Raw genomic sequence first — 27,896 nt, forward strand, 5'->3', positions numbered from 1 at the left:
GGGCACTCTGAGGGGGTGGAGGAATTGAATCCAGGTTGGCCGCGGGCAAGGCAAATGCCCTACCCTCTGTGCTATCGTTCCAGCCCAATAAAATTATCATTAGATAATAAAATAATTAAAACATCAAATAAGCATAATGAAAGTACTGTAAAAATAAAACTTTTACCTTTTCCTGGGAACTCCCAAGCAGCACTCAGGGGACCCTATGGTTACTCTTAGGGTAATCATATGGTTACTCTTAGGTGCTAATTAGTCTACTAGGCAGATGACTCAGTGTGAGAGATCAAGGATGTTGTGATGCTTGGGTCCTGCAGTACTAGATCCCACCACTTAGGCTTCCTGTGGTGGGATCTAGGGGGTGACCAGGTTTAAATCCACTGATGCTCTGGGACAAGAGCCAGTGTCAAAGAACTAATGGGCGTCAGGTGCAAGCCCCTGTATTATCTCTGTCCCAAACCAAGTTAATTCTAAAGATTTAATAGACTTCATCAAGCAATCCATAAATTGGGTAGCATCCTGTTCAATAAGTATAAAAGGTTTTGCAAAAGTCTTTACAAAATGAAGTTTTTATAGGCAGAAAGGGAATGATAAGGAAAAGGGATTTATTTCAGGCTTAAGAAACTTATTTACGGGTAATGGTTAAAGGATTTGTGTCAGATTATCTCATTTTTCCTTTCAGGATTTGAGGTTAACCCATAACCTCATAGGTTCTTACTAAAAAATTCCCACTGACCAATTAAGATAATCTTCGTCTAAGGAAGATTGAAACGGCAATTAGCTTAGGTATTAAGTCTTGATGGGCTTTGTACAAGCATTCTGGACTTGCCATTTTCGTTTTTAACAACCCCAATCCACCTCCCTCCCCTTCTGCGACATTTTAAGACTATCTGATTTGCTTGAACTACCAATTTAGCAAAACCTAAGCAGCGAGCAGGGCAGTAGGGGCCCAGCACTCCAGAATAGGTCCCCCAAAATGTTCCCTCAAAGAATACGGAAATCTATGGGCTATGGTGTTCTACCAGGCTTATTTTTGTTTGTTCGCCACCGCGAGGTTCCAAGGACCGAACTGGGCATCCTACATACAAAGAGCTCTCTTGTCTGTCTCTCCAGTCTGTACTATCTTATTCCCAGCAAAGCTAGACCTCTCCTTCAGTTCAGGGTCTGGCAGAGATAAAGTTCTGCTGCTTCCCTAGAAACCTAAGTCTAAACTGGTTCCAGGAGAGGGACTGGACAAGGTTGTTCTCAACATGGGGGGAAGCGGATTTACTCTAAAATCCAGGACAGACACGGAGCAGTCAGTGCCTTCAGCAGAACTAGAGCTAAGTTGGTGATAAAGCTCGGGAGAGCCAGGCAGTGGCGATCAAAACACCCAAACCCTTAATCTTCAAGGACGCGCGGGTGGACCAATCAGAGCGGAGACCCTCAGGTAGCTCTGAAGTCTGCAATTTAGGTTCCTCACGCTCTACTACCCACAGCATCCTGTTGCCAGAGCAACTGTGGGCGTGGCCCCTTGACGGCGGAAACAGGACGAGAAGGGTACACGTCTCCAGATCCACAGCGCAGGCGCAGGAGCTCATTTGGGCGGACGTTGCCGGAAGTACAAGTGTTCTGCGTCTGCGCACTAGCTCTTTGGCGTGGTTGCCTCCCTCTACGCCTGCGCGAAGCGGGCACTCGAGTGGGCGGAGCTGAGTTACAGGCATGCGCAAACCCTCCATCCGGTTTCGCTGTTGGCGGCGCTGCGAGTTTGAGAAGCGCGGGCCGGAGTGTGGAAGGCTCAGTCATGTCGGCGTCGGTGGTGTCGGTCATCTCGCGCTTCTTGGAAGAGTATTTGAGCTCCACTCCGCAGCGTCTGAAGTTGCTGGATGCGTACCTGTTGTACATATTGCTGACCGGGGCGCTGCAGTTCGGTTACTGTCTCCTCGTGGGGACCTTCCCCTTCAACTCTTTCCTTTCGGGCTTCATCTCCTGCGTGGGGAGCTTCATCCTCGCGGGTAAATGATTTTGTATTCGCTATGATACGTGCTCGTTTGCCTTTATTCGCGTAGCATTCGTTTCTCCTCCGAGCCGGACCCCCTCACCTTGTAAAGTTAGAAGAAGTTAGAACTTCTGACGTGCCTGTTGACTTTTAGTTAGAAGTTAGAAGAAACAACCGGCTAGTGCGGGTCGCTTTTGGTCCCCGTGGAAAGGGAAATCGAGGCTCGGATAGGTGACCCGGATGCTGAGGAGCAGGAATGGGATCTAAGAGGAAACACTTTCCTGCATGCTGCAGCTTCCCCTGCGCATTGGCCTCCGATCCTGAGGGTGCCCAGGCAACTCCATTCCATCGCTCACGTAGCTTTTAGGTGGTGGAAGTAAAGAAATAAGAAAAACCCACCCAGATCTGCAGTGTCTCTCTTCCCTTGGCCGAATCACTGCTAACCTCTGGCGAAGTGTTTCAGTGCACAGTGTAAGAAACATTCAGGCACTTTGCCTGTCGGTTTATACTTGACGTGCCTTTTGACTTTTCGTTGCTCCTGCTTAGTCCATGTGGGTGAAACTCCTTAATTCACAGTCCCGGGACTCAGCTTTTATTTCCGGAGTTCTAGTTTAGCTCCATTACTATTACTATTATTATTTTTTGATTCCCATCACTCGATATCTGGTAGATTGTTATGTTTAGGGAAAGTCGTTTATCCTATACAATTTTTTGTCAAAATCCGTTATTGCCTGTCCAGCCATGGATACCATCAGCCAGGCTTTCTGTTATAGTTTGAGTCTAAAACAAAGTATCACTGTCATCCTGTTGTTAATTGATTTACTCTAGCGTGCATCAGTGACGTCTTCATTGGTCCCAGCCCTGAGATTTTAGCAGCCTCTCCTTACTCATCTTTTTTGCAACGCTGCTGTATTGGAGGCTCTTTTAGGGTCAGGGGAATGACACCTGTTGTTGTTACTGTTTTTGGCATATCGAATATGCCACAGGTAGCTTGCCAGGCTCTGCCGTGCAGGCGGGATACTTTCGGTTGAACCAGATAGACTGATCAAATAGCTAAAACAAAGTATGGTTAAAAAAATGTGGGAGTCATAATGTCTATTTCCCCGTGAATTTACATTCTAGTTTGGGCACAGACAAAATTCAGAATCCAGCATTAGAGTTGTCTGGAGATTTCATTTACAGTGCTCCTCTTGCACAAAGTTTCCAGTCTGTAGAGCAGAGATTTTCAGCTGTTTACACCTGTGGCTGGCACCGGTGTTTGAAAACCACAGGCCTCCTTAAATTATGGATTAGGACCCCATTGGGCGTCATGTAACTGAATAGTGAAGAATTTTGGAAGGTAAAAGGCTTCTTGTAGGCACAACCACCAGAAATTAACCCAGAGTCTACTTAACAAATTTGAGGCATTTCTGGCAGCTCACTGGTGTTGTGTTTCTTGGGTCAAAGGGGTTCCTAGCAGAAAAAGTTTAGAAATTCCCGGTCTAGGTCCAGAGAAAAAACTCAGTGGGCTGAGTTCATGCTTTGTCTGCAACATGCCCTGCTTCAGCTCTCTGCACCACGTGGTTCCTGAGGACACTGAGTATGGCCCCCAGACAAAATCTTTAACAAACTGATGTGTAGAATGCTTTTTAGCACAAATTACTTGATCAGATTCATGCCAGAAATATTCTTTCTTCTCTCTTAACTTAAAATAAGTCTAAGAACTTATGACTTGTTCCAGCCTATTCTGATGTTGCAGAGTTAATCTGTTAACTAGATGTTGCCTTTGAGTTTTCTTGTAGATGACCAAGATCTAGATAGAGCATTTCAGAATTTAGGAGCTCATATGTTGCCATTATCAGATACCCTGTCCTCTTTGCTTTGGATCCTTTCATTTTTCCCCAGTATTGTTCATGGTTAAGAAATCTATTTATTAGGGACTGGGGCGTTAGCACAACGGGTAGGGCATTTGCCTTGCATACGGCCGACCTGGGTTTGTTTCCTGGCATCCCATATGGTCCCCTGAGCACCGCCAGGAGTGGTTCCTGAGTGCTGAGCCAGGAGTAACCCCTGGGCATCACCGGGTGTGACCCAATAAACAAAAAACAACTATTTATTAGATGAGGACCAGAGTGATAGTACAGCTGATAGGGCATTTGACTTGCATGTGACTAATCTAGGTTTGTTCTCCAGCATCCTTTATGGTTCCCCAAGTACCACCAGGAGTAATTCCTGAGCATCGCTTGATGTGGCCCCAAAACGAAACAGAGCAAAACAAAACAAAAATAAATCTCTTTGGTGAGCAAAAGGGGGAATCTTGAGCACCTCTCAAGTTTGTTTTGGGGCCACGCCTGGCAGTGCTCAGGGGCTATACTAGCTATGTGCTATGATTCATTCGTGATGATGCTCTGAGAACTATGTAGTGATGGAATTCAAACCTGCATCTTCACATACAAAATGTGCTCATTCCTTTTACTCATCTCCCCAACCCTCTGGTGACTTTTGTTTGGTGGTTTTGTATTCCATATCTGGAGAAGGTGGGGATAGTATGGGGCTTGAAAGCTCACCAAAAAAGAGAAGTGGGAGCCAGGAGATAGTATAGGGATTAAAGCACTTGCCTTACATGTAGCCAAGTTTGATTTCATCCCTGGCACAACATATCCTATTGAGCATGGTCAGAAATCCAAAATTTGTCCCCCCGCCCCTCCCCCCCCCCACACATACGAAGAAGGATAGTGGTAGAGTATTTTGGTCACATTGGGTGGTCTTGGGCACTTGGTAGTGGTGAGATGCAGTAACTCTGTACATTAAGACATTAAACACTGTTGCAACCAGGTGACCTAAACCACAATTAAGAAAAAGTTCTTCCTGACAAAGGAAGAAAGTTAAAAAAAAAAAAAACAACTTCAGGGCTTCATGAAGTGTCTATTTTGCTGGAGTGAGTCTGGACTATAGTTTGATATTATTAGGACATTATTAGACTTGTGATAATGCCAGAGGATTTTTTTAACAAATCATTTTTCCTTAATTTTTGAGGCTGTTGTGGCTAAGATATAATTGACAGACTGATTTCCCTCATTGCCAATGAAAAGTCAGTGACTTGTCTTTGAAGAGAATGCCTACCGAAAGGGCTGTTTATTAATGGAGACAATTTGGGAGATTGGGATTTCCATAGCTGTTAGATAGCAGGTAATTGGACTGGAAGGAGGAAAAACTCCAGCAAGAGAAGGATTTATGATAGTTTATAGTTGGCATCAAAGGGCATCATTTGTGGTTCTTTTGATGGCATTGACCTTAAAAATTCCTACCCCTACTGCCATTCGTTAGCTCACATCATCAACTGGAGACTGGTTTTATACAGAAGTTTGGAGTTGTGGTTATTGAGAAGTTGTGGAGCTGAGAAGGGTAGGAAGCCAATTACTGTATGTGGTGTTTGGCTTTCTAACTTTCTTGTAATGGGAGAGAAGGAAGGAGGCCAGTTTGGCTGGAGAAAGGGTATTGTAGATTATAAGTACTGGGTGCTAGAACATAGTGATTGGTGGAGACCAGGGAATTTGGATTTTATCTTGGAGAAGAGAATGTAAGTCTCCCTTAAACAACAACAACAAAAAGAGTAATGTGGAGATGTAAAATTGGTATTAGCACATATGGTAATTTGGATGGAAAAGTTCTTCCCACATCTCCCTTTGATGTTTCTCTTGCTATTGTTGTGATGTGTGAGCTGCTGTGGTGCTCACACATTTTGTTTATTCTTAACATTTTAATTGCTGCTGTGGTGCTCACACATTTTGTTTATTCTCAACATTTTAATTGATTGCGGTACTATGATTTACAATACCGTTGATGCTGGTTTCCTGTCTACATTATTCCAACACCACCCTGTCTATTTCCCTCCCTGACTGATCACACCTGTTAATTGTGGTGCTTGCTGGGGATTACATGTCAGGTTGTGGATCTTGCCAAGGATCATACTCCTTTGGAGGTGGTCCTTGCACACGGGCTCTCCAGGACTGTGCTCGTTTTTTTTTTGTTTGTTTGTTTGTTTTTTCTCTTTTTGGGTCACACCTGGCTGTGCTCAGGGGTTACTCACTTTGCACCCAGGAATCACTCCTGGCAGTGTTCGGGGGACGATATGGGATGCTGGGAATCGAACCCGGGTTGGCCGCGTGTAAGGCAAATGCCCTACCTGCTGTGCTATTGCTCCAGCCTCTGGGGACTGTGCTTTTTAGCTGTGGTGTTCTGGCACATTCTGGTTGTATAGTGTTCGGGCACAGTGACTCGGGTTGCTGTGCACAGGTGTTTCCTAGGGTCACACTTTGAACCGCCCCTCACTGTCGTAAATTCCCTCTCCCTTCCCCTTTCTCTTTGTTGTTATTGGTATTTGCTGCCATGACCCAGGTGTTGCACCCAGACCTGACTGGTGCTTGCCAGAAGTCACACATAAGATTATGGTGCTTGCTGAGGTTTGCAATCCTCTTCTTGGGGTGCTTGCACATGGACTTATCCAGATTCCCACTCTTAGTTGAGACACACAGGTTTTGGTGGAGCTTAGACATGGGCTTATGCAGGGTCCTACTTCCTGGCCTTTGTGCTTGGCCCACCCTTTTTTTCTGGGGTGCTCACACTCACTTGGTCAGGGTTGTGCTTGGCACATGTGGGACAGTGAGGGTTTGAATTTTTGACCATACATACCTGCAAAGCAGGAACTCTCAGCTGCTGTGTTTGCTGTTCCTCCGGTCTCACACATCTCTGCCACTGTGTCATCAGAGCTCATATGCCTTCAGTTATGGTATTCCTGTGTAGCAGTGGCATGGCCAGAAACTTGTGGCCCCCTACATCACACGAAGTGGAGCTGTCGTGCTCATGCTTGGGGCATGCTGAGGTCATGGGGATGGATCCTGTGGGACTCTCTAGCCCCTGGTGTGCTAGGCCTTTTTTTTTTTTTTTTTTTAAATCTCAATGCAAGAGCCCGGCAAGCTACCGAGAGGATCGTGCCTGCATGGCAAAGCCTGGCAAGCTACCTGTGACTTACTCAATTTGCCAAACACAGTAACAACAAGTCTCACGATGGAGACGTTACTGGGCCTGCTCGAGCAAATTGATGAACGACGGGAGGATGGTGCTACAGTGCTATTCCTGACGAAAATGTAGTGCAAGTTTTTTGCGCCTCTGAGTATCCTCTCCCGTTGCTTCTATATGTGTTCATTTATCGTATGCTCTTTGGAAATTGATCTGTACAATTTTAGCAAATATAGAATGCTGCCGTGTTTTTAAAAAGCCATTTATATTTTGCCCTAGTTGTCTGTTTTCTTATACTTTGTCATGACTGGGAGACTCCTGTGATTTCGGGGAGTGACAGGAAGCCAGAGACAAAAAAATTCCCATTGAGAAAACTTAAGAAGAAAGAAACCCAAACCCAACAGTTTATGGTGTAGTGGACTTGCCTCCATCCCCTTTTTGGGGTCACTGAGTCTGACAGTGCTCAGTGATTGCTCCCAGGGCTCCCTCACACAGCATTTGCTTTGTACGCACTCAACCTGTTGTCTGCTCTCTCCTGTCCTTAGTATGATAGGCTCTCAGAGGGCATCAGAGGGAGGATATTCTTTTGTTGTCATAATTTAAACATCCTTAGCAGCCAACTGTTTGTCTTTGGTTAGGTATCTCTAGAGGAGGGTATCTGTTCTTTTTAGAGTAAATAATGGTGTTTGCCTTTCTCTTTTTTTAAAACTGAAATCCTCTTCTCATTTAAACTGTTGATTTTTGTTTGATTTTTGGGCCACATCTTGTGGTGCTCAGGGACTACTCTCCTGACTTGGTGCTTGGGGATTGCCTCCAGACCAGGGATGCTTGGGGGACCATGAGGTATGGAGAGGGAGCACTGATTTCTGCTTGTAAAGCTTGTGCTCAGCCTGTTATGCTTTCTGTCTCTTCAAGTGTTTATTAGGAGGAATATGTGAAAATTTAAGTCTTTGATCTTAAAATCCGGCTTTCTTTTTTTTTTTTCAGTTATCTTTTTTTGGGGGCAAATGGGTGGGTGTTTTTTGTGCTCAGGGCTTACTTCTGGCTCTGCTCAGGGATTGCTCCTGGTGGACTTGGGAACCATATGGGGTGCCAGGAATTGAACCCGGTCGGCCACATGCAAGGCAAGCACCCTGCCCACTGTTGTATCTCTTCAGCTCCTCAGTTATCTTTTTAAAAAAATTTATTTTATTTTATTTATATTTTAGTTTTATAAAGCTGTTCACAATAATTCATTGCATTTAATATTCAAATACCAATACCACCACCATGTACCTTCCCACCACCATAGGAGCAAAGTGTGTAAAATTGTTGTGTTCCATCTTGGCGCCATTTAAGCCTTTGTATAAGGGATTACAGGCATGTATGTTAAACCCAAACAAATGTGTGCTGCTTTTGGTGCGTCAGTGGGCTAGAGTCTGAAAGGTTGCACAGCTGCAAACGTGGCTGTATGCTCCAGGAATTCTGAAATTTAGAATATGATTATAGAGCAGATTCACTCATGGGTAAGGCATATGTCGCTTTCTTCTGGGAGCTTTATTTCAGAGTCTCTGAATCTTGGCCATTGGTGAGATTATGTGGTGCTGGGGGCAGTTTGTGGGTGTGACTGCCAAGCTCCTTGCAAACTAGGGAGCTGGGGGGAGGAGGCCCAGTCCTGCTCCAAGCCAGCTTGGAGATCTCAGTCACGGGTCCTCAATTATCTTTTAAAGGTGGAAACATCTAATTATTCTATTTTTCCTTCTTCATTTTTGTGATGACCAGAGTTTCACTCTCTCTGGTGGCAGTATTTAAGTTTGGCTAGGGATATGGGTTATGGTAGTGGTGCACTTAGCCTGTTATGTTATTGATTGCATACTGGAGGCTCTGGGGATTGGACTGCCCAGAGTTCATGGATTATACTCAACATGTGTGGTAGTGCAAGGGACTGGATTCGTGGTTTTACGCCTGCAAGGCAGATACTCTTCATTTGAGCCCCTCAGCCTCCTTGAAATCAGTTTTTAAGTCATTGCACAACTTTGGTCTGTTCTGTAATCTATAGGAGACGATTTTGGATTAAAGAACACTGTGTTCCTCTAGGTTACAAATCCACAATATAATTGAGTTTGAGAATCAAGAGGGTCTAATCTAGAATGTTTTCTATCTCACCAAGGGTATTTTGAACATTGGGTGTGACCTTTCTTTGCAGTAGGCAAGTGTCTGTCAGGTTTTGGGGTCCTATTGTTTTGTATCTCTGCTAACCTTATACCTGAGAATCCATTTGTACTGTTTCTTTCCTGTGGTATTGGGGATTAAATCTAGGTGTCATATATGCAAGGCAGGTGCTCTATCATTGAGCCACATCCCTAACCTGAGAACTCCACCTGAGAATCCTGTTTCTGAATCTTGTCTCCGTTTCTCTCTTCATCTTCTTAATGTTACCCCCTCCATTGGACTACATCTGGCTGTACTCAGGAACTGTCCCTGGTTCTTTTCTCAAGTGCCACTCCTGGTGTGCTGTGTGGTGCTGGGTCACCCACATGCAAGGCCACTACCTTACCAACTATACTGTCTTTCTGACCCTCTAAGATTGTGCATTTCTCATCTAGACTGATCTTCTTTACTCATCTCTTTAGTTTCTATTCTCTGTCCTACTCTTTGATGGCCTGATTTGATTTGTAAATCTGATTGTGTCACTATACATATAGAAGTTGTCCTTTGTAAAGAAGAAAACAAAATCTGTTACATACAGGCTCTTTCATGATCCTATCTTTCTTGCCTCATTCTCAACAAATTTAGGTAGGTGCGTCTCTTAATATATGAGAGGTGTGGGGGAGAGAGAGAGAGAGAGAGAAAGAGAGAGAGAGAGAGCGCGAGAGCTAGTGCTTTGAGTATAGGGAATAGGGACTTTTCATCTCTGCATCCTTGGTGCTTACCTGTATATATATTCAACTCTTAGCATCCTGCTAATAATTTAAGGAATACCATACAGTTATGAGCCAGGTTTTCTGCCTGGGTTCTGTGGATTCACTCCGTGAAACACAGGCATTGTCTCCGCACTCAGAGTTCATAGTCTAGTGGGAGATACAGTCAAGTGTAACTATATAGTAGTGTGATGGAGACGTTTTGGCGAGAATAGGAACACAAATGGGCACTCAGCTCTGCCCAGAGGCCCTATAATTCTTTTCTAATAGCTTTGCTTTCCAGAAATAAACTTCATAGTTTTCCTCTTTGCTCTTTTATATCCCCTCTTTTCTTTTATTCTCAGCTGATGATCTTGTTTTATTTTTCACAAAAAGAGTGGATAAATCTTTTCCTCACTCCAGAGAATCAGCAGCCTCTACCTCTGCTCTGATTGACGTCCCAGATTGTTAAGACTCTGTGCCTTGTTCAGCAAAGCCACTCCTCAAGCAGGGAAATCTCGTTGATTTTTACTCCTTCAGAACTCAACTTCTATAGTCATTCTTCCATCCTGCATCATTAATTTCTCTCTGTGCCATATTTCTAATGTTCCAGTGTCCAGGTAAAAGTACTTTCAGGCTTCCTGGGGCCTGACATTCCATACTCTACTCCACAGGTATGCCAGGAGTAGCACACCACATTGGATGGGATGTCAAGTCGAAGACAACCAATCTCGATTAAGGAAACATTAACACACAAGTCTTCTACTTTACAAATGTAGAGGGCAACCAATCTTGATTAAGGAAATACTAACACACAGCATATAACCTGTAGCAACATGTTAGTAATCTCTTATGTAAGAGCTTAATGGCTTCAGGGTGAGATACAACAATCTTCACACGCTTTCTTTTTTTTGAAAAGGAAAAAAAGGAAAAATTTTTTTTTTGACCATTTTAAGTGAATTAATCATAACAAGCAATACAAAATAAATCATTTAGGGCCTGCTCTTGGGGCAGGCTTGGGTGGTGGTTGGGAAAATTGGAAATAATGATGGTGGGAAGGTGTGATGGTGATGGGATTGGTGTTGTAATATTGAGTGTAATAAATCACTATGAACAACTTTATAAAAATAAAATAAAAAATGCTTCCAGATGAAGGAGACATATGTTTGGTGGAGTACAGAATTGGACTTTTAGTGATGAATTAATAGTATTTACACACTGTGTGCTGGTGATGCATACTGAAACCTACATAATAGTAAAATGCAGCTACTTTTTTTTTTTCTTTTTGCTTTTTGGGTCACACCCAGCAACGCTCAGGGGTTACTCCTGGCTCATGCACTCAGGAATTGCTCCTGGCAGCGCTCGGAGGACCATATGGGATGCTGGGAATCAAACCTGTGTTGGCCATGTTGGCTGCGTGCAAGGCAAACGCCCTACCCGTTGTGCTATCACTCCAGCCCCAATGCAGCTACTTTTCACAAAGCAAGAATTCACTTTACCCCCTGATACTCCTCCAGTTACCATTTTTGTTTCTTTCATTTCCATCATCACTGACTTCCTTGAATGAACAGTCTGTTTCTGCTTTCTTATTTTCTGTGAGTTCCTTAACTCACTCTTGGTGGTGGCGTGATCCCACCATGCCAGGGAACTGTTTCTTGCCCTTTTGACTAACCTGGTGGTCATCTACCTCACCTTACCTGATTGTTCAGCAGCATGGACCATAATTAGTCTGCTTCCTTTTGTGTGAAAGACTTCTCAAAACTTTTACAACACTCTGTTCTCCTGGTAGAGTTCATGGTTCTCTTTTCTCTTTTTCTCTATGTCCACAGATAAATTTAAATAATATCTGTGTAACTCCAACATATGTACTAGTTTTGACTTGTCCTCCGAATTTCAAATTTGTAATACAGTTGCCCAGTTACCCCCTGCCCCATATGCTGGCAGTACTTAGGGCTTACTCTTGGCTCTGCAATTAGGGATCACTCCTGATAGGGCTTGGTGGACCATCTGTGGTGTTAGGAATTGAACCTTGCTTGGCCATGTAAAGCAGAGAGAAGACTTAACCTCTGTATGGTCTCTTTAGCCCCATAACATCTTCTTTTGATGTCTATGTACCTGTTAAAGTAAACTTTCACCCACCTATCTGCTTCTTTACCAGTCTGTCTGTGGTTTCAAAATTGCTTGATTTGTTGACGTCAGAAATCAGGCTTCAACCTAATTGAAATTGTCTTCATCTAAGTGGGTTTCCTCAGTCCTTTGATTTTTTTTTTTATCTCCACATCTATCCAGCAAGTCCTGTCTTCTTTTAGTATATATTCTGTCTCTCTTCTATCCATTCTTACTGTCATCACCTGTGTATGCTGGTCTATAAATGATTCCTCTTCGTCTTCTTTAACTCTGTAGATCATTCTCCACATGGCTGTTCTAGCAATTTTAAAACATTCCTGGTAACACATATATTCCCCTGAGTACTATGAGGGGGTGAACCAAGCTGGGACTAGTCCCTGAGTACTGCCATCCCCCTTCCCCCCAAAAAAGAGAAAAATCAGATTATTTTACTTTAAATCAAATTTAAAACCAGATCATAATCATCTGATTTAGATAGATTATTAACAGATTAAATTAGATTTTTTTTTCTGCTTAAAACTCTGAAATGTTCATGTTCTATTACTTTTAGAACTGTTCGTAGACTCTCCACCCAGCATGCTGATGGTACTTTGCATTCTTACAAAGCCCCAGAAGGAGGCTGCTCATCTCCTTAGTCACTGTAGGCTGGTCAGTGACCTGCTATAATGTGAATGTATTAAGATTGTCTAAGTTATCTATGCTTTGCTCCAGATTTTTATATGCTTGCCTCCTGTCATTTGAATTGGGTCTTAAATAGCCCAATTTAAAAATTTATAAATAGCCTCTAGGCGCCAGGGATGTGGTTCAGTGGTAGAGCACACATATGAGGCCCTGGGTTCAACTCCTGACACTCACCCCCCCCCCCAAAAAAAAAAGACTCCTCCACAAATGGCCATCCCTGAGTACTTCCCAAGGCAGAAATCTACTTCTTCTATTTTTTTTTTTCTTTTTGGGTCACACCCAGCGATACTCAGGGGTTACTCCTGGTTCTGCACTCAGGAATTACTCTTGGCGGTGCTCAGGGGACCATATGGGAGTCTGGGAATCGAACCCAGGTCAGCCGCGTGCAAGGCAAATGCCCTACCCCCTGTGCTATTGCTCCAGCCCCAAATAGCCCCTTCTTTGAGAGGCATTATATGACCATCACATAAAAAAATAGATTCCTACTCACTGTGTTCTTAGTTCTTTGGCATATACCACTGTGGTGGTTTTTGGGCCACACCTGTGGTGCTCAGGAATTATTCTGGCTCTGTGCTCAGGGATCACTCTTGGAGGGTAGTTGGGAGACCATATATACTGGGGATTGAACTTGGGTTGGCAATGCGCAAGGCAAATGCCCTACCTGCTGTACTATTGCTCCTGTTCATCTTTGTTTATTTCCTTACTCAGAAGTTATTCTACATTTCTCTCCATAGGGACATATATTGGCTGGAGCGATAGCGCAGTGGGTAGGGCATTTGCCTTGCACGTGGCCGACCCGGATTTGATTCCTCCTCCTTCTCGGAGAGCCCAGCAAGCTAAGAGTGTCCCGCCTGCACGGTAGAGCCTTGGCAAGCTCCCCGTGGCGTATTCGATATGCCAAACACAGTAACGAGTCTCACAATGGAAACGTTACTGGTGTCCACTCGAGCAAATTGATGAACAACGGGAGGATAGTGATACAGTGATACAGAGTGAACATTTCAGAAGATTAAATTTGCACTTCAAGAGGCAGTAGATTTTTCCGTGGGAAGTGCTCAGGGATGGCCATTTGTGGAGGAGTCTTTTCGGGAGGGGGGAAGTTAGTGTCAGGGGTTGAACCCAGGGCCTCATATATGCAAAGCATGTGCTCTACCATTGAACCACATTCCTGGCGCCTACAGGCTATTTTTGGTGGGGGCGGGCAGGTGGTCTCAAAATTGTGGGTTTAGAGGTACAGTATATAATTTAGATGTATGATTTGTGATTTCTTTTTGAGGTAACAATAGTTTCATGATTTATAAGAGTAAAAATGTTTGTTTTAGATGTACAATTTTACCCTCTCACACCCACCACAAAATGCCAGTATTCCCCAAGGTATTTATTTTTATTTTTTAAGTAGTTAGATTTTATTGTACTATGTAAGTGCATGGGTCCAGGTTCCTCCTCACTGTTTAGGCCTCTTCTCTTTCCTATGTATGATGTCACTCATTCTTTCCGTAGTGCCCTCCCTTTCCTGTGTACCATGGCCTAAGTCCTGTCCATTGTGGTCTGCTCGCCTCCAGTGTACAATGGCCCCTGGTCTTGTCCATCTCTGGTGGTGCCTTCCTAGACTGAAGTCTGCAGCTGGAACCCTGTCACCTGTGTGCCCTTGCTGGGGCTTGCTGCTCTGTGCCTTGTCACTGGGGCTCTCTAGGATTGTACCCCAGTGAGAGAAGAGAGAGAGTGCATTCAGGGATCACTCCTCACAGGGCTCCATCACTCCTGGAAGACTATACAGGGTACCAGGGATTGAGTCTGGGTAAGCTGCCTGCAAGGCAAGTGCCTTACCCACTGTACAGCCTCTCAGCTTCTACTATGTCTTTTTTTGTTTGTTTGTTTTTTTGGGCAGCGGGGGAGCAGTGGCCACATCTGGCAATGCTTAGGGGTTACCCTGGGCTCTGCACTCAGGGATTACTCCTGGCAGTGCTCATATGTGGGATGTGGGGTGTTGAACCAGGTTGGCAGCATGCAAGCTCAGTGCCCCACCCTCTTACTATCTCTCTAGCCCTTTATCCCAGTCATCTGCTAGTAATTGTAAACAACTGTGCAGTGGACATAGGGTTCTGTGCGTCTTTTTAAAAAAAGACATTATTTTATTTATTTATTTTATTATTTTATTTATTTAATTTATTTAATTTTATTTATTTAATTTTATTAAATAAAATTATTTTATTTATTTAATTTTCAGATTATAATTTAAGTTTGTATATTTACAATAGGAAGGTATATTTCTAAATTATTATTTTATTTTGTTTCTTTTGGGATCATGCCCGGAAGTACTCAGAGGTGTCTTGAGGCTCAGTGCTCTGTGCATAGGTGACCACGCATGAATGAACTCCAGGTACCCTGCATGCAGAGTTTGTGTTCCAGCCTATGGAGCTGTCTCACTGGTCCTGAACTCATGAGTTTGTATCTTTTTTTGATAGATGCCTAGGAGTGGAATTGCTAAGTTGTGTGTTAGGTTATATCTATTTTTAATATTTGGAGGGATCCCAGGGAGCTAGTACAAAGGTCTGAACTGCATATTTTATGTGCTAGAACCTTGGGTTCCATACCTGGCACTGCATGATCTGCTGAACGCCATTTGTACACTGAGCCAGAAGTAGCCCTTCAGCACCATCCGGTGGATCCCAGACCAGACTGACAGACTCTATATTTTTTTACTTCGAGGCTGACCAGTCTCTGTTTCCCACCCACAGTGAATTCAAGTTGCTTTTTTGGAGGAGCTTTTGGAATAGGCATGCCAGTGCACCTGAGAAATGTGACACCCCTATCAGTAGCACAGGCTCTGGCAGGTCTGTAATGCTGCACCAGAGATGCTTATCAGGTTCAGGTTCTGGAAGAGGGCAGTATTCTACTTTGGAAAGCTTCCCAAACGGATTCCTGTAGCCTCCCCCAACTTGCCCACACCCCAGTACTTCTTCAGCATTTTATGCCTGAAAGGGGGTCTTGGTCTTGGTGACCCCTGGCATCCTTTCCATCTCTGTGGGACTGTGATTTTTTAACAGTGTCACTGCCTTGTCATTACTTTATCCTCATCCACAAGGAGCTTCTTTCTCTTTTGTCCTCTCGTGTTGCCTGAAACTCGACCTGCATCTTCCACCTGAGCTGCCACTCTTTAAGAGTTTGGTATCTGTTTCTCCAGATTTTTTTTCTAGTTTGCAACTAAAGCACATAAGAAAATACCGTATCTTTCTGTCTGCCTATTTTTCAAAAGATCTGTATGAAATGGAATGATTCCCCCCCCCCCCCCCAAAGATACCCAAGATATCTTGGGTATCTTTATTGTAGATGGATAGAGAATTTATTTTATTTTTTTGAATAGTTGCCTGGCATTGCGTGGGGTTTGACTATATGTCTGTCATTTAAGTTATAATAATAATCCCTTGGGTGACATTTGGATGGTTTTTGTTTTAACTTAAGCATATGTGCAGTTGGAATGTCTTTGTTCTATAAGATTAATTCTTTAGTCAAAAGGTAAGAACATTTTAAATATTAATAGATATTGCCAGATTTTTCTCCCTAAAGGATGAACCAATTTATATTCTCCACAGCAGGGTTTTAATTGGGTGCCCTTATTCAGTCAGTGTCCTTCATATTTTGAAGGGTCCAGGTGCCTGGAAAGATCAGTGGTGCTTTTTCAGTGTTTACATGTTGAAGCCTAATGAAAACTGTTGCCATGGTGACAGACTCTGGAGAACTCATCTGATGGTTTTCTGACTGGTGGGTTAGAGTTTAGTTCATTGCTTTTTCTTGGTTGCTGATAGAGTGGATGCTAACCAGAAGCAAATTTGGCTTTTCTTAAGTAGTGTAATATATCACAGATGTAACGATATATTGGAAAAGTGTACTCCTGGCGCTTCCATTTTATGTAAATGACTATGGCTGATGTATCAGGTTGAATCTTCAGAGTTATAGAATTCGGCATAGAATTCTCTGTCAGAGTGAACTTGTCAAGAAGCTTGAGGTTCCTGCCTTTGTTTGAGACATGCAACTGCTAGAATTTTCAAGTTAATTTATCTTTGGTTATGAGATCCTCATGGATGGCATGTTTATTTATCTCTGCTATGCACTGTATAATTTTATTAGAAACTAATTCACAGTTTTATCACCTTTGTCAACCAGTTTGGTCTCTTTTTTATCCAAGTATAAGTATAGTTGGTAAGAGATTTCTGAGGATTTTTTTTTGTTACATTAATTTTTATTCTGTGTAAACTTTTGGATTTTGGTTTGACTTCGAGAAGTCACTTTCCCTGACCCCCTTTATCTTGTCCTTAATGGTTAGAGTGTAAAACTTAAATGTGCAACTAGATGAATTTTCAATTTCACCCCATTAATCATCATCAAGGTCAGTATTTAGATTATTACCCGCACCTTTGGACTTTCACTATCCCCTTCCTCATCACACTTACCCTGTGAAAGATCAAAGCCACTATCCTGATTTAAATGGTCATAGATTGGTTTTGCCTCATAGTAAGCTTTACATAAGTGGAATCAGAGATAGTGTGATTTTTGTCTCTGGATTATGTTACTAAACCCTTTTTGTGAATTCCTCTATTATTGTAAAGTTTTACATTTCTCCTTGTAGCCTGCAGTATTCATTTGCAATTGTTTCCCCATTTTACTGCCCATAGATAAATAGATGATTTAAAATTTGGGGCTATGGTGGATATCATTTCACCTTTTAATGTAAGCATGTACCATTTCTTTTATAATAGAGTTGATGGGTAACAGATTATGTGTGTTCATTAGTAGCATTTGTTTTATGCTTGTAAATAATTATGGTTATGCTTTTTTCTTATACAGTTTGCCTGAGAATACAGATCAACCCACAGAACAAGGCAGATTTCCAAGGTATCTCCCCGGAACGGGCCTTTGCTGATTTTCTCTTTGCCAGCACCATTCTGCACCTTGTTGTCATGAACTTCGTTGGATGAATAATTCCTGTTAATTGAGGAGTAGGAGACTATAAGAATGTAAGTGATGATCATAGCCCTTGTTCCATAATGTTGATTTTAGGAGTTGAAATTGGATGGGACTGGTTTTGTTCATGGTTGACAAGGTTCCCATATTGCTGATAAGACAGTTGCAGAATTTTCCATTGGTCTGCAAAGTATGCATTATATCATCATGATTCATCAGTGTTGCTGCTTTTGGTCATTGCCTTCTCTTCTCACTGTTCTGCAAATCATTAAGATAACAGAAAATGAGAGTTTGCCTGTAGCTAGCTAATACATTAATTTCTGCACCAATAACTCTATGAAAATAACTCTTGAGAATTTGGAAGAGACATAAATTTTAGGTTTCTTTTTCTTTCCTTTAGATTTACTCTATATTTTTTTCCCTGATTTCTGAACTTAAATGAAATTAAATGCTAGGCCATTGTCCCTACAGTACCTATTATAGTGCTTTTAAGCCCAGTAGGTTTACAGTATATGCTCGGTGAATGACTAAGGGCCATTTGCTAACATGCTTGATAAAGTAAAAGTGGGGAAATTGAATTAGCTTAGGAGAAAAGTTAAAAAATGTAGAATAAGGGGCAAGAGATGTGGCTCAGGCATGCTTTGCATATTTGAGATCTGGGTTTGATCTTGCACTATTTAAAGTTGTCAGCAGTTTGGTTCTTTTGCCCTTCTTTTTTTCCCCCACAAATGAAGCTTTTATTTTCTTAAACCAATTGGTACAGCCCCTAAAAACAGCTGTGGAATCAGAGTGTTTTTGATTGATAGAAGTCAAAAAGTTGACAGAGATAGTCTTATCTCCATGAAAAAGCTTGAGAACAAATCATCTTATCCCCCCTAGTAGCAACTCTTCGGAGACCTGACCAGGACTCATTTGCCCACTCCCACACGTGCCGTTTAATGTGTTGTTACTGGGAACACAAAAGTAACACGACTCCTCTCTGGAAGACGAGAAGAATGGCGTAGGAGAGAAGGCACAGGGACAGCGTAGGTCGAGTGCTGTGGCTGGGAACAAAGTGCTGTGGGGGCCCAGGGAGAGGAGCCACTGTCCCACCTGCAGCCCAGTGGCAGTGTCTGGCCCTGGAGCCCAGCTAGGAAGCAGACCTAAGGACACCAAACATTCTCACTTGTGTCAGGAGTAACTCGGCTCTCAGAGAGTAACCTGGCCAGGTCGGTCATGAGTCTTCTGATGTCCTGACTCTAGGTTGCAGTTTCTCGTTGAGCCATGGTATATGTTTATAAGGGGGGCGGGGGGGCAGAACAAAGAGATCAGAGATCAGGGATGCTCTCTGGGCTTGGGGAGATAGCACAGCATGGAGAATCATTTCCTTGGGCTGTTGTGATTGGAGGATTACTCTGCTGCAGAGAGCTGAGTATTTCAGAATTATGACAAGGACAGACAAAATAGCAGGCTCAGCAGAAACGGTGCCGCGTACCACATTAACAACCTGAGGACACTTGTTCAGTGGGGAAATATAGGCCCAAGGTACAGCAAGACCATTCAAACCCAGACTATAGTGTTAAATCGTTCTGTAGAGAGTTCATAATTTTTCTTCCCCCCACACCTAGTGTGCTGGGGGCTAATCCCATTTCTATGCTTGGGGTTGCTCTTCGGGGCACTGGGGTTGGGCGATGGGTGGGGTGTGATGCTGGGGATGGAACCCAGCCTTTTGCCTCTCTCTCCTGCTCAGCAAAGTCTTTGTCTTCCCCCAACCCCCCCCCCCGCCATGAAGGTTTTTCACAGAGATCCTTCATTTGACTTTTACTATACTGTCTTACTATATTTTTAAATATCTATTTGCCCTTTTCATGAGCTTCTAATTCAGTTCTATGTGTAGTGTGCCAAAAACACTTTTAAAATAGTTTCCAAGTGAGTTCAATATTTATACCAACTCAGAAGATAGAACAAAGCAGATTACATTCTTCATACTTGCCAAGTACATTTGAGAGTTGGGCATAAAAAAGAATAAACATCTATATGTGCCGCTTTTGCATGAATTTGGGGGTGACATTTAAAACCGCAGTTACTCTGAGGAAGTGGATCAAAAGAACATGGCAGAGTTGAAAAAATGGATTCATTCAGGAAGAAGTACAGACGGTAACAGGTAATGAGTGCTCACTGTAGGCAGTCTTGAAATAATTATTCTTTATTGTACTTTATTTTTACATAACTTTATGAAGGTAGATTTGCTAATTTGATAGACAAAAGGTTTAGAGACCTTTGCTAAAAAACTTGTAAGTTTGATAATCCATTGTTTTGGGGCCAAGCCTGGTGTTACTCATAGGCTACTCCTGGTTTAGTGCCTAAAGGCTGTTGCTGGCTCAACTTGGAAGGTCTCTGGGAGCGCCAGATATCTAACCTGAGCCTCCTGTATGCAAAACATGTACTGCAGCCCTTTGAACTACCTCCATGGCTCCTGACAGTCCATTTTTAACCGAGTGTATTTGATAATTACATGATTAAGAAATGTGTTTAAGACGTTAACCACAGGCTCTTCATGACACATTGTTCAGCCTAGACAAATGGAAAACCTAGATCTTTTAATACAGCCTTTTGCAAATTATTGATTTTACGGTATTCTGAAAACATGTTCAATGATGGGAGTAGGAAATCTTTAATTTTGGGGTGTGTTTGGGGGGGGTGGGTCTTGGGCCACACCTGGCAGTGCTTAGGGGTTGCTCCTGGCTCTGCTCAGGGGTCACTTCTGGGGTGCTCTAGGGACCATCTCCATGTGGGGTTGGGAATAGAATGGGCTTGGCCACATGCAAGGCAAGTGCCTCAACCCTTGAACTATGCTCAGCCCTAGGAGTAGGCAGTCTTAAGGTAAAACTTTAGCCTGTTAGTTGGCTTTCCTGCTGGCTCAGAGCAGACTCACAGGACATGTTAGATTATCATAAAAATAAAATATAAAAGTGAAAAACACCCCGGTGAGCTTCTGAGTACCATTAGTTTGCACAGACCGGAAATGATGATCAGTGTTTGGCACTTAAGTGGTAGTAAATCTCTTTTGAATGAATGTCTGCCTGACACAGACTCTTAGAATATTTGACTATTTAAAAAATTACAAATGTGCTTACTTCTAGTCATTATTTCTGGTTTTGTTTTTTTTTTATATCTGGGGAATTCTTGTTCAGAAATGCCAGCCTGTCTTCCATGCTCCAAAGAAAAAGGAAGAGAGAGATGTAGATTCATTGGTTCACAGTGGGGAAAGGAAACTTTTTGCTGATGTGAAGCCAGAGTTAGAGCTGAAATGGGCAGAAAGGGAAGAACTGCCACTGGGAAGTGTGCTTAGCCTGGGGCTAACTCTCTCCCTCCCACCCCCCCCACCACACACACACACACACACACACACACACACACACACAGTAATGAAGGCAATTCTCTCACAGTTCTTTCAAACAATTCTCTCTAATCCTGGTTGGAGAGAGGGGACTGCAGGGCTGTGTCTCTCTCTCTGTGACTGACAAACACCAGTGTTGCTATTTACAGACCTGTGATTGCAGGTGGCTTTTGGTTAAGCACCATGATCTAGTGATTTCCCTCTGCAAGGGAAATGCCCAGCGACTCCCTAGGTTCTGCTGCCACCCAGTGGATTGTGTGGTTCCTGTGCTCAGAGAGTCAGATGCAAAGCTTAAGGGGAGTTGAACACAAGACCACTGAAGCCTATGTGCTAAATTTTGTTTCTTCCCATCACTGGAGGGCAGCAGAGGTCCAAGTGGGCTGAGTTGCTGGGTGGGGGCTGCTTTTCATACTGGCCAGAAGTGGGCAGTATGGGGTTGGCGCCAGAGGCAGGCAACCCTTAAGGGGCCCATGACACTTGCTCCACAGGGAAGATGGTGTATGGATTTCATTTCCTTTCATTTACCTACCATGTCTGAGAATGCCTTTTTTGTTGTTTATTTTGGTTTTAAACATGTTTCTGCTGTTCACATGACCTCCCACCCCCGTCAGTAATGGTTTTCATTTTTTTTTTCTGTTGGCTGGAGAGACCTGCTTATTAATTTTCTCCCTGACTTTTCACCTAATACTGAATTTGACCCAGCCGCTAAAGAAGTTCTCAAGAAGGGAGCTATTCAGTGTAGGAGAGAGTTCAGAGGGCTAGAGTGCACTCGTAGGACCCCTAGCTTCAATCCCTGGCACTGCATGCTCCCCATTCCCAAACAATAGCAAAAAAGAACTATCCTGAATTTGCAGATTTTGGCTTAAATACTACATCATCTTTTTTTTTTTCCCCAACTCCACTTCCCTTGGAGGGTGAGATGAACTCATTCGACTTTTTTTTGTGGCGGTGCTCCCAAACAGTGCTTAGTGGTCTGTGGACCCATTCCTGATAATCCTTGTTAGCAAGGATTGGTTGAGCCAGATGGTTCAATGACGGGGTGCAGTGATATGGTGATGCTTGGACCCAGCAGTCCTGTGGGCCACCAGGGCCACACCCAGTGGTACTCATGGTGCCAGGCCATGTCAGGGACCAAACTCAGATTTTTGCTGAATTCTTCACCTGTTATTCTTTCATAACTCAGTCTGCTTAAATACATTATTACAAAAAAACAAAACCAAACCCACACACAATCTGGTGATTGAACTCCATTTTGTCTTTGGTTAGCTTAAAGCTACTCTGGAAAAAAGGGGACTAAGAACAAAGAGCACAGTGTTTGAGTTTTTCTCCATCTTTGCTACTTGGATGGCTCTTGGGCGATGTCATCTTCCCTTGCCACACCCTTCCTTCTTCATGTGGAGGAGCCACTTGTGGGGTTTTCAAGAGCCCCTCATGCTGCGGTCCTTTTTTTTTTTTTTTATAAGGAGACTATTCATTCACTTTCCTTTCTCTCTCATTGCATTTTCTACTTTTCCTGAGGGCAGGGATCTCTGGACTTAGCACTGGGCTAGCAGTCACAATGTGTATGTGTTGAATGAATGCATGAATGAATACATCTTTTTCAGCTGCAAGAAAAGGCTGTGGAAAGTAGCTGTATAATTACTTCTGTGGGTGCTTAGACATGTGGAAAGTGGTATGGAAGAGACAAGCCAAGGAAAGTATTCATAACGAGGGCCTATTGGCTGGAGTGCCAGCATGAGCCTAGGAGTCGGAAGTCCCGCATTGAGATTTTTCTGTGTTCACTGGTTGAATGGACAAAAAAGTTTGTCTCTCAGCCCAGTTTTTATGTCTGCACAATCAGGGGATTGGCCTGGCTGGTCAGTCTCTTGCAGCTGTTAAGGTCTTTGCTGAATAGAATCCATGGTTGTTCCCATTGTGTTGGGAGTAGAATTGTGCTGTTTGTGTGAATCCTCAGCTGGGTTGCTTTTTTTTTTCTTCAGTTGTTGGCTTTTGTCCATATGACCAGATCCCTTTCATCCATTCACAGGAGGTAGAAAGATAAAGCATGACTGTGGGTCTTTTAGTCTGAGGATGTGACTAAAGTGATAGAACACATGCCTTGCATGGACGAGGTGCGGGCACCATATCCCTGTGCACCCCTAGCGCTGTTGGATGTGCCCCTGATGCCCCTGAACACTTGCCAAGCTGAGTACTGAATGCTGGAAGTGACCCCTCAATATTCTTAGAAAAGTTCAGTGTCTGGAGAAAGGTCTTTTACAACATTTGTGTTTTAAAGAATATTTTGCAGTTGTCACAGGACCAGCTTTACAGGATTCATATATACTCCGTGTACTTTTTGGGAGATAAGGGAATGTGGGGAGCATATCTGCCAGTGCCGGGGTGTTTGGGAGTTGCTCTTGCATGTGAAGCCCGAGGTCTCTCCCCCTTTGAGCCATCTCTTGTTCCTCACTTTAAATACATGAACCCATGTGGTCCTTCTGGTTCACACATGATGGAGGCAGTGAGTAAAAGCATTCAGCTTGACAAGGTTATCGCTTCTGGTGAAATCTTAGTTGACTTGTCTTGGCCCTGGACGTGCTGCTAAGAGACTAATGAGAACTGATCACAGTCATTTTGACTCCAAACTTTGGCTTTCCTTCTATTCGGCCCAAGAACTATGTGATAATGAATATATACATCTTCTTGTTAGAAAGTTTTGACTAAAAGTATTAAACTTACTTGTCTTTTTTTTTTTTTAAGTCATTATGGGACCATATGTGATGGGGCAGGGCTGTACAGTTCTGGGAGTCACACCCAGGGCCGTGCACATGCAAAGTGTTTATTCTATCACTTGAGCCACATCTCAGGACCCAGCTTTTCTTTTCAGTTTTCATTTATTTTTGTTTTGTTTTTTTGTTTTTGTGGTTTGGGCCATACCTGCCCTACTCAGGAGCTGTTCCTGAATTCATGCTTAAGGGTTGCTCCCAGCAGTTCTTGAGAGACTGTATAGTGTTCGGGGATTGAGCCTGGGTCTCCTGCATGCAGAGTATGCACTCAGCCTGTTGAATGTTCTCTCTGGCCCCCAACTTGTCTTTTTAAATTGGAAAAATCTTAGGAGAGAATGAAGGCAGACTGTCAAAAATATTTCTGCAAAATTGATCATCTTGAATCTGATCCAGAAGAAATATTCGAGAATTCAGGCCAAGACACATGGGTTATTGAGAGAAGGTGATCCGAGAACAGTGTTGTTCAATGAACTTTCTTGATGTAAATGTGTTCTAAATCTGCTCTGAGCAGTAGGAAAAATAGCTATGAGCTAGCTACATGCATGCGGTCATTGAACATTCAAAATGTAGCAAGTGACTGTGGAACAGAATTTTGGTTTAATGTTAAGTTTTGTCGCCTGTTGCTTGTAACTGTCTTGTTGGGCACCCTAGCTCTAGACAGTCTGTAAAAATTAGTTTCTTCGTCTATGAAATGAGGATGAGATGGTCTGATCTTTGCTGCTACCTTCATTTTTAGTACTGTATCATGCCTTCTGAAATTGCAGTAATTCACATTGATCTCTCAACCTAGATTTTCTACAGAATAGTCTTTGGTGCACATTTTCTCTGATTTCAGTTTTAATTGGGTGGCCAGGATTTAGGACAAGATGAACTTGAAGGAAAATCAGTATTTGTGCATATCTGCTTGGTGCTGGTATCTAGAATGAGATGGTGCCAGAGAATAATACAGATTCCAAATAGAAATGACCCTGTCTGGCATTATCTTTGTATCTTTGTATAGAGAGTAATCATTTTTAACAGTTCTTTGTGTTGTGTCTTGCTTTCCTTAAAGATGATTAGAATAGACTGATCCGATGGCATTCTTTTCTGCGGTGGTGAAATAGACCGAAGAAGTCATGCTAACTTTTCTCAGTAGGTGTCTTCTATTTTGCATATCTTGATATGTAGGGCGAACATTTTATTAGTCATTTTTTTAGAAACCTTTATCTTCTGGTTAGCAGTTGAAACCATTCTCCTCAGTTGTTGAATAGTCTAATTTTGTTGAGCTGACATTTCAAAGAATCCTAGAATCTCAGCTTTTGAAATAGTTTTAGTAGATATATTTTGCTTCCAAAGAAGGGAGCAGGTCTTGTAATTAGGATTTTCTGCAAATCAGTGTCCGAGGGACAATGTATAGAAGTCATTTTTGTCTTCTAGATGGGCCACTCCCAATGTTAGGTATAAATGTTTTGATACAGAATCTCAAAAACTGGCTTATAATTTTATATAAAAAATTAGGATTTCTTTTATAATTCTAAATGTCTCAAGGCTCTTTGTGGAAATAGCCCTATTTCAACAAAGGCTCTTTCACTTTGGCCACTAGAGTTGGTATGCTCTATTATTTGGTCTGTTGCCTGAGTTTGCTTTAAGAAATTTAGTGGAGGTCCAGAGATGTACTCAGTGGTAGAGTGGTAGAGTTTTTCTGTGTCTATGAGGCTTCAGCACCACAAAATTTAAGAAATAAAGATAAATTTGATGGAGTGACTGAGTCCTATAGACTTCTTTATTCTTAATTGTCATTGTGAACACTTTTTGTTCCCTATTTTGTTGTTGTTTTGGGGCCACACCCAGGGATGCCCCCAAACCAGGTCATACTCATGGTTTTGCACTTAGGAATTACTCCACTTGGTGCTTGGTAGAACATTTGGGATGCCAGGAACTGTTCCCGGGTTGTCCACATGTCTGACTCCATCATTCCCTATTTTTGCTCATTCTTTGGCAATTTTTTGATCAAATGCCAAAGCTATAGATATATTCAACAGTAAGTACTTCTGTTAATGCCATTGTTAGTGAAATAAAAACACTTGACTAGTAGCCTCAGATCTGTAATCTCAGGCTATACTGTACACCAAGTAAAGTTGATGCCCTTTTGCCCAATGGGAATCCAACTCTTCTGAGAAGTTATGGTTCCCAGCCTCTTTCAAGACATGACCTACATTCCCTCCTTCCCTCCTTCCCTCCTCTGCCGGTCTCACTGTCTTCCTTTCTCTCTCCCCCTCTCCCTCGTACCTGCAAGTGCTTGGCTGCTGAGCTGCCTCCCTGACCCAGGCTACAGTATCTCTGAAAACGCTGAGCTCATGCGGGAGACCTGGGTTTGATTCGTAGCACCACGTCTCTGAGCACTGCAGGGAGTGATCCTTGAGTATATAGCTGGGACTAGTCCCCGAGCACTGCCACATGTGAACCCCACCCAATATACCCCAGTATAGAGGATTTCTTTTCTTTCTTTTTGTTTTCTTGGGCCACACTGACAGTGCTCAGAGTTTACTCCTATCTCTGCACTCGGGGATCACCTGTAGCAAATCTTGGGGGACTATATAGGATATTTGGGATTGAATCCATGTTGGCCACGTGCAAGGCAAATGCCCTACCCACTGTACTTCCTCTCTAGCTCACAGATTGTGGCACACTGTAGGAAAAAGCAGCTGCTTATAACCAGTTGCAGTGCCTGGAGTCTAGTGGCCATCATTTGGCCTTCCGGCCACATATACTAGATGGAGGCACCACCTCTTCTGACTCTTGCAGAGGTGTGGTTGCTATTTTTTTTTTTCTTTCCTGGTTTGTTTTGTTTTTGGGCAGTGATCAGGGTTTACTTCTGGCTCTATTTATGGATTACTTCTTGCAGGGGTGGTTGGGGGGGTGGGAACAGGCATTGGATTGTATGGAGTGCCAGGGATTGAATCTGGGTCAGCTGCTGCATGCAAGGCATACATCCTACCCGCTGTATGCTGTCTCAGGACCCTCTTGGAGATGTTGTTTTATTAGCTTTATTTTTTTTTTTTGGTGGGGGGCATACCCAGCTGTGCTCAGGGGTTACTCTTGGCTCTGTGCTCAGGGGATCATAGATGATGCTGGGCATTGAACTGGGGTTGGCTGCATGCAAAACAAGCACCTTCACTATTATCTATACTATCCACAAGCACCTTAACTATCTCTGTACTATCTGTTTGGCACTTGGAGCTATATTTTATGCTCTTGCTGAAAATAGTTGTCTTTACAAGGGGAAAAGAATAGTGTCGTTCCCCCCCTCCCTTTTTGGTTCTTTGTTAAATTGAAGTCTTGGAATTTATCTGTACTTTCCTTCTTGAATTTTTTTTCCCCATCCATCATCCCCACCACCCCCTCTCTGCCACCCCAGTGGAATTTAGTACCTTAGAAACTTTCTAGAACCTTCCGCACCTGGAGTAGTTGGTGGGCCAGAGAGGTCAGTGAGATCTGAAAGGCTGTGGCGAATCAATGGCAGAGCTCGTGCTGGAACGTGTCCACCAGTTCTTAGCTAGTTTTGCCTTGGTGTGCCTGGAATTCAGATCTGAGTATTAATTTTTATGGTTTCTCTCATAAATGTGCTTAGAAAAATATTTGCTCTATTCTGGTTGGTCTAGCTGGGCTTAAATACTGCCTAGAATTTGGGAACACCATAACAGTCTTTGGCTTTTTATTTATTGTAGATTGAAGGATTTGGACCCTGGCTGTAATATCATCTTGGATATCTCTTCTTACCTTTCTGCTTCTCTTTTGTAGGTTCACTTCTTCATTTCCTCGTGGATAAACATTCTTGAAATGGCAGTTTGTTGGACGTTTGGATTTCCTCCAGATTTGTCCATCTCCCGAATCTGATTTGGTATGCAGGTGAAGAGCCCGGAGAAGTTCCCTCGCTTCTGTGGCAGAATAACTTTGTAATGAGCATTTATTAGTGTGACCTCTGCCTTCCATTAAGTGTAATTTCTTTGCCTTCAGCAATAAAAGACTATGCCGCTTCTTCCTATCTCTGTGTTTTTTAAAAAATTTTCTCTCATGTTGCCATTAAAATCTCTTTTCCTTTCATTCCTCTGGAAACCTCTTCAGTTGATAACCTGCAAGTGTGAATTTAC

General features: G+C 43.0%; 1 protein-coding gene across 1 annotated transcript; it reads left to right on the forward strand.

The window, feature by feature from the left end:
• Positions 1-1,705: 1,705 nt before the first annotated feature.
• Positions 1,706-27,784, forward strand: DAD1 (defender against cell death 1). The gene is made up of 3 exons (XM_056134063.1): positions 1,706-1,991; positions 17,506-17,675; positions 27,547-27,784. Exons 1-2 carry the CDS (start codon positions 1,781-1,783, stop codon positions 17,634-17,636), a joined length of 342 nt encoding a protein of 113 aa, XP_055990038.1. The 5' UTR covers positions 1,706-1,780; the 3' UTR covers positions 17,637-17,675; positions 27,547-27,784.
• Positions 27,785-27,896: the final 112 nt, after the last annotated feature.

The sequence above is a fragment of the Sorex fumeus genome, unplaced genomic scaffold (genome assembly GCF_029834395.1).
Source record: "Sorex fumeus unplaced genomic scaffold, SorFum_2.1 ptg000098l, whole genome shotgun sequence".
NCBI lineage: Eukaryota > Metazoa > Chordata > Mammalia > Eulipotyphla > Soricidae > Sorex > Sorex fumeus.

What these genes read in the sequence shown, in the direction of transcription:
- DAD1 (XM_056134063.1), top strand. Translation starts at nt 1,781, where the DNA reads ATGTCGGCGTCGGTGGTGTCGGTCATCTCGCGCTTCTTGGAAGAGTAT. An exon ending in GGGGAGCTTCATCCTCGCGG is followed by an intron (nt 1,992 to 17,505) that starts GTAAATGATTTT and finishes TTTCTTATACAG; the next exon opens with TTTGCCTGAGAATACAGATC.